Raw genomic sequence first — 11,045 nt, 5'->3', positions numbered from 1 at the left:
CACTGACCTGTGGTCTCTCCACTGACCCGGGGTCTCCCCACTGACCTGGGGTCTTCCCACTGACCCGGGGTCTCCCCACTGACCCAGGGTCTCCCCCACTGGCCTGGTGTCTCTGTACTGACCTGTGGTCTCTCCACTGACCTGGGGTCTTCCCACTGACCTGGGGTCTCCCCACTGACCCAGGGTCTCCCCCACTGACCCCGGATCTCCCCCATTGACATGGGGTCCCCCCACTGACCCGGGGTCTCCCTAATGACCCAGGGTCTCCCTCTCTGACCCAAGTCTCCTGCTGACCCAGAGTCTCCCTGCTCATCTGGGGAATTGGGGTCTCCCCTGTTGACTCAGGGAGATGGGGCCTCCTCCACTGATCTGGGGGACTGGGCTTCTCTTCCCCTGACCCAGGGTCTTCCCCCACTGACCTGGGTAGTTGGGGTCTCCCCCCTAATTTGGGGGGCCTAAGATTCTCCCCAGCCTACTTGGGGCCTCCCCGCACAGTCAGGGTCTTCCCCCTACTGATGCAGACCTGGGTAACTGAGGTCTCCCCCCACTGACCCAGCAAGTTGGAGCCCTCCGCCACTGATCGGGGGGGCTGGACTTCTCCCCCACTGACCTGGGATCTCCCCTGGCTGACCTGGGTAGTCAGGGTCTCCCCCCCTGATCTGGGGACCTGGGCTTGTGGCCCACTGACCTTAGCAGTCAGGGTTCCCCCTATGGCTCAGGGAGCCAGCGCTGGGATGGGTCTAGGGCCACCATCACTCGCTCAGGCAGTTTCTAGAAGGAGCTGTGCCCACATGATGGTCATTGAGGCTCTGATGATCCAGGGGATAAAGGGGCACAGGAAGGGTGGCCCTGAGTAAGAGGCAACCTTGGGGCCCTCCCTCGAGCCCTCCTCTCCGTCCGCCTCTTGGGAGCCACCCTGTCACGGCCTCCCTGGCTCCCAGCCCTCCTGCTTAGCTAATGGCATTGGAGAAACGGCCCGGGCCCTCCAGTGACCTCCCCCGATGTACTGCTCGGCCTGTGTGCAACGCAGTGCATGTCCAGCCATGGTCAATCTCTTTCTTCAAGCTGCCATGGTCCTTGATGTGTTCCTCTGTGTCCCACTGCCTGAGGAGAAGCCAGGCTTTACAGCTTAGACATCTCCCCCTTGGAGGAGAAGGTCTCAAATCTTAAAAACCAAAGGGAACCCCGGGGCCAGCGGTTGAGACCCAGGGTGGTGACCCAGCATCAGGAGGGGCCCCGGGGACGCTCAGTGGCGAGGCCCTCAGCTTGCAGACTTTGAGCCACGGGCAGGGAGGAGGTCTCTGAGCCCAGCAGCTGCCGGGTGGCTTATCCCCATGGATTAGGGTAAAAATAGCCGATGAGAGAACGGGGTCAGAAACCCCAAAGCCCTTACCATCAAATGGATCCTGCCTCAGAGGGCCTGCCACATCCTTCTCCCGCGGGCCAGCTGGTGGGTTCACACCGCCAACTTTCAGTTAGCGGCCGAGCGCTTGCCCACCGTGCCACCAGGGCTCCCAGCTCTGCAGAGCAGCAGCTGGTGAGCTGGGACACATGTCCCTGGGAGCAGGCCCTGGGCTTGGCTTTGCTGGCCGGCAGTGTGTGTGCATGTGTAGGTTTTGAGCACTAGGTGTGGCGGCTGTGTGGTGGGCTCAGGTGGCTTCACACACAGGACTTGGTGCCAGTAAGGGCAGCAGATGGATCCGCTCCCAGATGCCCTGAAACGAGGGTGCTGTGTAGAGGGGTGGCCCAGTGCCCTTGCATGGGGGCTCCAGCCCTCGGTGCCCTGGCAGCAGCTCCCAGAAATCCAGGGAGGGGGTTTTTCTGCTTAAAGTCCTATTTTCAGAGTTAAATCTGTGCACACATACAAGGGTGTGTGTGCACGGAACGGCCAGTAGACCCTTCGGAGAAGGCTGCAGATACTCCTGAGCCTGGGGCCACCGGTGGCCTCAGTGTGCGTCTGTGAGGAGGGTGGGAGGTGTGAGGGCCGCTGTGTCCCGAGGCCTGGTCACGGGCCATGCTGTGTCCTGTGACCTCACACTCTGGGTCGCCACAACCCCATGTGGCTGGAAGAACTGAGAGCCCAAAGGTCAGGTGACCACCCGTTTGCATGCGGGCTGATGGCCCGAGCCCGCAGAACACATTCTGTCAGTCTGAGGCCAGGAGTCTGTAATCAGGATGCTCCCCGAAGGCGGGCAGGTCCCCTCGGGAGGCGCAGAGTAGGAAGGTGACCCAGGCCTCTGTGCAGTAGCTGGTGGCTCCCGGCCTGCCTTGGCTTGCTGCTGTACCGTGCCAGCCCCTTGTCCCTCTCCACTAAGCACTGTCCTTGGTGTTGGGGTGCAGCCTTGTCCAGGGTCATCTCCTTGGGTCTTTAATGTAAGCACATCTGCAAAGTGCCTATGTCCAAATGAGGCCATGTGCTCGGATCCCGGGTCAGGACTCGGCCGTGTCTGTGCTCAGTTCCAGGGTCAGGACTCGGCCGTGTCTGTAGGGGGCTCCCCAGCCACCCAGGCTCCCCTCGGCCTGGGCCTCTGCTTTGGTCAGCTGTATTTCTGTTCCCTTCTTGGGGAATGTCTGCACCCGCAGTTGAACTGGGTGTGTGGGGAAGACTGATGCCCTCAGATGGTCCAGTGGTGGCCGCCAGGCCCTGTGAGACCCTGGGGTGGGGTCAGCCTCCGAGTTCCCGGGTGTGTGGTCTCTGAAGAGGCCCAGGCCCAGAGGCTTCTCCTCTCCCACCAGGGGCTTGGCTTCCTCTTCTTTGTGGCGGCCTGCTTCCTGTACAAGTCCCCCTCGGGGTCTTCCAACGGCCTGGAAGCTTCTCTGCCCAGCCAGTCCTCAGGCTCCGACAACCCCACGGACCTCCAAGATGGCTCCTGTACCCTCCAGCACCAGAATGGCGTCTGACCGCCACCTTCGGGCCCCGGACGGTGCCGAACCCAGTGGACCTCACACCCGAGCTGCCCTGGTGACTCCCTCTCCAGAGGGCCCCCCAGCCTCCAGCACCGAGGACGCTTTGGAAAGCTCACAGTGGGGTGGGGGCTGCGTGTGTGGGAACCAAAGGGCACTGACGGAAATTAGCTGGAGGCCCGGCCCAGGGTCGGCACCCCCAGTTCCACCTGCCTCTCCCGGTCATCTTCCTGTCCTGCCCGTTCCACACACTGAGTTTTCCTGGTGGACCTGCCTACCAAGGATGGAGCCCAGACACGCGGACACATGGGCAGCTGTGCGTATGGGAAAGCTGCACAAGGCGCCGTGAGGTGCAGAAGTGTGGGGCTCGCCACGGGCCGGGGAGAAGCTGCCCCCTCTGTTTAGAAGCCTTGGTCCATGGGTGCTCTCATGTCAGGTGGAGGAGAAGGCCGTGTCCCTGCGGGGGACCACAGGGAGTGGTCAGAGGAAGAGCCCTGGTCTGCGCTGGCACTCGGGTGTGGCTTTTATTTCCTGTGGCAGCCAGGGCAGCGGCTGCTCTATGTGGGCAGAATGACCACCCTGCTCCGACTGTGGGGCTTGGGGCACGGCCCTCGGGCTGCCTGGCCGCCTGCCCAGACTGAGGTTTCTCCTGACCCAGCATGAAGGCTGACTGCCCGCCAGACTGCAGCGCCCTGGTTGGGCGGCCCACCGGAAGCTTGCGCTTGATGTGACGTGGGCAGTCTGCGGATGCCACCTCCACTGGGGGGACGCAGTTGGACAGGCATGTATTTATGAATTTTTGTTTTGCAGAATAAATGGTATTTATAAGACATGCTTCTGGTTCGACTTGCATGGGGGCGGCTCGAGTCACCTTCAGGGTGGGGTCCTAAGGGTGGGTCCCTGGGAGCCTCTCCGTGGGATGCATGCCCCCGTGGGCCCTCATGACACTGCCACAGAGTCCCCAGGTGCCTCTCCATGGGATGTGCCCCCATGAGTCCTCATGACTCTCGTGCAAATGGGGATAGTGTCCTATTTGAAGTTCGTGTCCCTGGACGGGGCCTTGTGTTTGGATTTGCAAAGCTTGCTGGCTTCACCCCTCTTTGTTTCCAAAGGTAGGGTTGGGAGTTCCTGGGTGGGTGCTGTCCTGGGCTCACAGTCCTCCCTGGGACCCCCTGCTCCCATCAGTGACCCCCCTTGTGACCAGAGGGACGAGCAGAGGCATCTCCCCCTTCCAGGTCCTGTGCCCACACAGGCCTCTGTCTTCCATCCTGGGTCCCCACTTTCCACCATCTTGGGCAATAACCTAGACTCCATCTTTGGAGCCCTGGGGCTGCTGTAGGGATGGCCAGACACTGCATGTTAGCACAAAGGCGTGTGCATGCATGTGTATGTGTATGCATGTGAGCACACATGTGAATTGTGTGCCTGTGTTTGCTGTGTGTGCGTGCACGTGCAAACACTGTGATATGTGCAGTGTGGCTGTGCTGTGTGCATGCATGTGTACATGTGCATGTGAACACACATGTGAACATTTATGTGTGTGTGCCAAGTGTGCGGCATGTGCCTGTGTGTGCATGCATGTGCAAACACTGAGTTGTGTGTGCATGTGTGCACTGTAACTGTGCTGTGTGTGCATGCATGTGGCATGTCTGCATGTAACTGACTGAAGGAAGAGCAGCCTGGGCTCTACGTCTGAAGAGGTTCTTGGGTGGTGGGGCCATGTGCCCAGGAAGTCCCCACGGGGCCCTGAGACCTACAGGCACAGTCCCTGGAGGCCTGTTCAGCAGAGCCCAGAGGCCGAGTGGACACTTTCAGGCTGTTCCTGGGACCCTGGGAGTGAGGCAGTCATGGGCTCTCGCTCTGTTCTGATGGCCGTGCGTCCCCAGCATGATGAGGTGGAGGTCTGGGGGCCGAGGAAATGACAGTGTAAGCCCCTGTGGTAGGAGCAGTGGAGTGAGGGGAACCGGAGATGGATCCTTCACTTAGGGGACCCGACCGACCCACGGCAGCGCATGGCACGAAGAAGAGAGGACTGAGGGGACTGAGCCCTGCTCCTTCCCGCCACCTCCTAGCCCACAGCCCATGTGGCGGCCAGGCTCCTTCCCACCACCTCCATGCCCACACGGCGGCCAGGCTCCTTCCTGCCAGCTCCATGTCCACGTGGCGGCCAGGCTCCTTCCTGCCAGCTCCACGTCCACGTGGTGGTCAGGCAGCTTTGACCTTGTGCCCGATGCTGTCCACTTTCTTTCATTGGGGACACAGCAGAACACACCCAGACAGTTCCATGATGGATGACATTCACCCTCCTTTTCCAAATCCTGCCTCTCCAGTCATGTGACCTCACTGTCCCCGAGGGGCTTCTCTAACCTTTGAGAGCCACGGGAGGCGAGCGGATGTGCAAGGCAGCCCTGATACCCCACCCGCAGCTCTGGGCTCCCGTGTCTCTGAGAAGCAAGAAGCAGCGTGAGCAGGGGCCTCAGGCCGTGTGGGGGCTCGGTGTCCAGGATGTGAACAGGGGGCACAACTGGGAGGCGGGGCTGGTCCTGGAGGGGAGCATTTTCAACACCAGAGGCCCTGAGGCAAAGACTACACCCAGGGCTGAGGCACGGGGGGCGCCTCCTCCCCATGTACCCCAACCATGGGGACCCTTCCTGTCCCTGTGGCCCCACCAGCACTGCCTTCACTTGGGCCGATCCTGGGGCAAAACAACCCATCAGCTTGGTTTGTGTGGTCCTTGTTATGAGGGAGGGAGCCATGGTGGTGCAGGGCTAAGTGCTTGGCTGTGAACTGAAAGGTCAGTGGTTCAAACCCACCAGGTGCTCTGAGGGAGAAAGATGAGGCTGTTTGCTTCTGTGAAGAGTGACAGCCTTGGAGACCCTGTGGGCAGGTCTACTCTGTCCTCTAGGGGCGCTGTGGGTCGGAATCGACTCCAGGGCAGTGGGGTTTTTGTTTATTTTTCTATTCAGTCCTCGTTCACATGGGGTCACCTACAGCAGCTATGGACCAGGCTGGGCAGGGCTGGGCTCAGGCTTCTCAGTCCTGTCAGGACTAGCTCTGAGGAGCCACAAAGGCAAAGAGGGCCTGGTGTCTGGCCACCCCTGAATGTTGGGGTCCACAGAATTCCATCCCGGCCCCCCTCATGGCATCTCATATCCCCCCATGACCTCACTACAAGCCAGGGTCTGTCTGCACCTGCCCCCACCTCACCCATGCTCGGAACCGGGGACCCTAGAAGCAAAGGGAACATTCTTATCCCAACAGAATTCTGTCTCCCCCACGCACCCCAGCCCACTCTGTTCCTCGTCCTCATATCTGAAACTGCCCCTGGTGAGGCACCCCTGCATCCTCCAGGGCCAGATGCCGCACACATGGGGATGGTCCCTCCTCACCCATACCTGCCTTCCCTCCGTGCCTCCCGTAACGCTCTCTGGCCCCAGATGCCAGATCCCTGCCCCGCACACCGTGGACTGGATGTCCCCTTTGCCTTCCCAGCCTGGCGGCACCCCTCCAGCCCCCTCCTCCCCAGGTCGCCCCACATGGCCCAAGGGCTGTCCTGCTCTCTGCCGGCTCCTGGGCAGAGTCTAGGCCATCCCCTGGAGGCAGACCTTGAAGGCGTCTGAACCCTGGTGCTTCAGACGGAGTGCTCTAGCAAAGGTCTGTCTCCTCACCGAGCGTAGCCTTGACAAGGCTGGCCTGGTGGCTGCCACGCCAGGGCAGGAACCCCATCTTTCCTTCCCCTGAGCCCGGCTGGCCCAGCCCGGCCATCACCAGGACACCCGTGTGAGGGCGCCTGCCCATCCTTGGCCTCTTGGATGGTCTGCAGCTGCCAAGGGGCGGGACATAGGGATGGTGTCTCAGTGGCAACTTGTCCTTGGACTCTGGTCACTCTGAGCAAGGTTCTGGGTGGTGTAGGGCCGCACTAGCAGCCTGGCAACACCAGGGGGCAGCACAGCCACAGATCCGTGGGCTCCCGGATCCCTGAGTCCTTGGGCTGGCGTCTGGGCCCCCAATGCCAGCCTGCAGGAGGTCTCTTCCTCCCACTCCAGGAGGGGTCTCTGCCGGTGAGCTGGACTGGTGCTCACAGACCTGACCCAGCGACCTTCCGTGGCCCTCGGTGGGTGGAGCCCGGGCACCTGCAGCAGCTGTCGGAGCTGCCCCTGGAGCGTGTCTGCCCTCCCTGTCCCAGGCTTCCTTTGCTCCCCTCTGGTCTGTGGAATAGGAGCTCTGGTGGCATAGCGCCGAAGGCATGTGACTGCTAACCAGAAGGCTAGAGGTTCAAACCCACCAGCCACTCCTCAGAAGGAAGATTGGGCCATCCTCTCCTGTAGTGATACTGCCTCGAAAACCCAAGGAGGGGTCACCATGAGTCCGATCTGATTCCATGGCAGTGAGTTTTGTGTTATTTTGGTCCTTGGAAAGGGTCTGATCAGCGTTGGAGCCTGCGAACACTTTTTAGGACATATCTTTCTGAAGCAGTTTTATTGAGAGAGAATTTACATACCCTGCAATTCAGGTGATTAAAATGTAAAATGTAATGGTTTCACTCTGTATCCATCACCATAGTGGAGGAGAATGTTTTCATTGCCCCCAAAAGAAACCTCACACCCCTAGCCGTGGCCCCAGACCCTCAGACAGCCGGCAACCTGGTCTCCGTGTCTCCTAGACATGGAACATCTGACCCCAAGTCTGACCTCCTTCCTCAGCACGCTGCTTCCAGATTCCCCCATGATGGGCCTGGACCGCATTTTTCTCTCCTGAGAAATCTTCCAAGGGGTGCAGGGACCTGGAGCCAGGTTCACTGTGTGTCAGGCAGGCAGGGACCCGCAGGCACAGACAGTGGAAGAGGCGCTGGGGGACACAAGGGCTGGGAAGGCTTCCTGGAGGAGGTGGTATGTATGCAGCATCTGGAAGAGGGGGCCACACATGCCAGACCCCAGACCCAGGCAGGTCGGCGGCCAGTCACATGGCGAGGATGCAGGATGTGGAAGGGATGAGGAAAGCTGAGGTGGGACAAGGATGAGGTGGCAGACACTTGGACAGGTCTCACACGGGTCTGGGTCTGGGTGCCATTCTGAGGCCAGAGGGGGCTCAGAGCTGGGGGAACTGGGAACCAGGTGGGGTGGGCTCTGCCTCTGGCGTCCCTCCCGCTCCTGCAGTGGGGGTGGGGGGGCAGCGCCTCCCTGCTAACTGCCAGAGGCGGCGGCAGCGACGGGCATCCCCTCTGCCCAGCAGCTTCCTCTCTCTGGCTCCTTTGGCCTGCCCTGAAGGAGGGGCCGGTGTGTTAGGAGCAGAGGGTGCCTCCAGCCAACAGCCAATGGGAAACAGGCCCTCAGTCAGTCAGACAGCCTTTGAGGACCTGCATCTGGAGTGGACCCCGCCCCACTTGAACCTGGGTAATGAGTGCAGCTCGTGGAAGCCATATCCGGCCCCTGAACCACGGACACTGTGCAATGACCATGGTGTGCTGTCTAAGTTGAACTTTGGGGTGATTTCTTACCCAGCAGTCACTGACCAATACACTGGGCAGCAGCAGAGACAGCATGTCTGGAACTGGAGGGACAGGGAAGGGGAGAAGGGGCATGGAGGAGGCCGGTGGTGCTGGTCCTGGGGGGCGGGGTGAGGCCTGGGGCAGAGCCATGTCAGGCAGACAACAGGCACAGGTGGCCAAGGCAGGCTGGGGGCTCCGAAGTTCATCCAGGAAGACCATGGAGAGGCTGGGGAGGGGTGGAGACAGCACCTGCCAGGCCCTGCTGTGTGCCCAGTGCAGAGGGCCGTGAACTCTCCCAACAACCTGGGGTGGTCGGAATCGTCCCCTCTTGTAGAAGAGGAAACTGAGGGTCAGGGAGGCCCAGCGAGGCTCCCCCAGGTCCCAGGGGTGGTAAACAGCAGAGGTGGACCCTGACCCCAGAGGGGTCCATGCCTGTGCTGTCCAGTGCACCCCGCCCCCTCCAGACGCTGGAAGGAGAGTAAGGCTCCGGGCTGCAGACGGGATGGGGGAGGGGAAGGCGGACACCAGTGTGCACGCAGTACAGTGGTAAACCCCAAACTCTGTGCTGGAGTACCCCAGGATGGCCACCCACAGTTAGGACACTGGGTTCACGAACTGGGCATGAGATGGGAGACACCAATCGAGGGTGGGGCAAGGCACTGGGCCCAGCGTGAGGACCGGCCTGCTCCCAAACCTGGGCGGCCTCCCCCTCCTGGACAGAACGCTTTCTGTCATGACTGACAGGGCCTCGGGTCCAGATGCTTCCCACAGACCCTGGGCACGCCTCCCTGGTCCCAAGCTGTCCTGCCACTAGCACCTGGTCCTCTGACACCTTCGAGTCCTGTGGGGCCCTGGTGGTCACTGCCCCGTCTCAGCCTCTGTAGGTCAGCCTGCTGTCCTACCACCAGCCTGTCCCTCTCAGCTCCAGACTGACAACTGTGAGAATAGGAGCAGATGTCAGCTCAGGGTGAGAAGGGAGAAACCTGAGGCAGCAGCAGCTGCTCTGGCCCAGCCCCTGGGCCCTGGTGACACAGGACACAGAGCACTGGGCTCCAGGCCCCGCCTCCAAGGCTAGAGCCACAGTGCAAATGGAGAAATGACCCAACCAGCAGGCGCACCACACCAAGAGCACCCTGGGTCCACTGGGGCCAGTCCCTGCCCCCCAGGAGCTCCAGGTAGCCTTCAAACATCCCTCTGCCAACACGTGCAAGACTGTGGTAGGTTCCAGGCATTGACCTGGGGACGGAGTGGGCAGCCGGGATTAGCCAGGATAGAGTAACAGGGAGATCAGTACTGATCTGGGAGAAGGAAGGTCTGTGTCCAGGAAGGCAGGGGACAGGCAGGGTCCACAGGGACTTTTGGCTTTCTGTTGAGTAGCAGCTTTGGGGAGAAATTCCGAGAGCCAGAACATTCCTGCAGGCTGTTGGATGCCCTTTTCCAAGAGCTGGACGCCAGTTAGGATTGGAAATGTCTTTAATTCCCTTTGCTGGACTGTGCTCCCTTGATTCTTGGGCTCATTTTTAAAGATGTCCTTGAATCCAGAATATATCAAGAACTCTTCCAAGTCAACCAAAAGACAATCCAATTAAAAAGGGGGCAAAGGATTCAAATGGAAATGCGTTCAAAGAAGTTGTTCAAACGGCCGACAAGTGTGTGAAAAGATGTTCAACATTATTAGTCGTCAGGGAAATGCAAACCCAAACCACAGGGAGACGCCACTGCACAGCCACCAACATGGCTAGAGTTAGAAGGGTGGACAATAAAAAGTGTCGGCAAGGACGTGGTTGGACGGAGCCCTTACACACTACTGCTGGGAGTACAAGATGGTGCTGCTGCTTTGGAAAATAGTCTGGCAGCTTCATAAAATACTAAAAGTAGGGTTACCGTACAATCCAGCAACTTCACTCCTAGATGTGTAACCAAGAGAATGAACACGTACGTGCACACAAAACCTTGTACACAAAGGTTTGTAGCATTATTTATCATGATAGCCAAAAGGTGGAGACAACCCAAGTGTCCATCAACAGATTAATGGATAAACGAAAGATGGTGCATTCATGCTGTGAAATATTAATCACCCATAAAAAGGAATGACGTCCAGATACAGGCTACAACATGCATGAACCTTGAAAACGCATAGAGTGACAGAAGCCAGACACTAAAGAACAGATATTATATGGCTCTGTCTACATGTGATGTCTGGGTAGGCAGGTCCCTAGAGACAGAAGGCAGATCCCTAGTTCCCAGGAGCTGCTCATGGGTACAGGGTTTCTCTGGGGAGCGAGGAATGTGAGTCAGTGGTGATGGGTGCAACCTACAATCACTAAGAACCACAACTGTGCACTTGAAAGGGTAACTCTTATGGGGTGTGGATCATATCTCAGTCAATCTCCTATTGAGTAAATTCAACAAATGATTTTCTGAAATAGAATAACTGAGTCCCTAGCATGTGTGATTCACTGTTCTAGACCGTGGGGACCAATCAGTGCATGCACACTGGTGTCCGCCTTCCCCTCCCCCATCCCGTCTGCAGCCCGGAGTCTTACTCTCCTTCCAGTGTCTGGAGGGGGTGGGGTGCACTGGGCAGCATAGGGCTGGACCCCTCTGGGGTCATAGTCCACCTCTGCTGTTTACCACCCCTGGGACCTGGGGG

At 59.4% G+C, this 11,045-nt stretch overlaps 1 protein-coding gene across 1 annotated transcript in view; it reads left to right on the top strand.

Moving 5' to 3' along the window:
* Positions 1-2,901, top strand: part of SLCO4A1 (solute carrier organic anion transporter family member 4A1) — a 17,154-nt gene extending 14,253 nt beyond the window's left edge. The window contains exon 11 of the mRNA XM_007954714.1: positions 2,737-2,901. Coding sequence (XP_007952905.1) covers positions 2,737-2,901 — 165 coding nt within the window. The remainder of the gene's footprint in view (positions 1-2,736) is intronic.
* Positions 2,902-11,045: the final 8,144 nt, after the last annotated feature.

Source organism: Orycteropus afer, unplaced genomic scaffold (assembly GCF_000298275.1).
Source record: "Orycteropus afer afer isolate SDZICR_OR568_19922 unplaced genomic scaffold, OryAfe1.0 scaffold00469, whole genome shotgun sequence".
Classification (NCBI taxonomy): domain Eukaryota; kingdom Metazoa; phylum Chordata; class Mammalia; order Tubulidentata; family Orycteropodidae; genus Orycteropus; species Orycteropus afer.
This window is presented reverse-complemented; position numbering and strand designations above follow the sequence as displayed.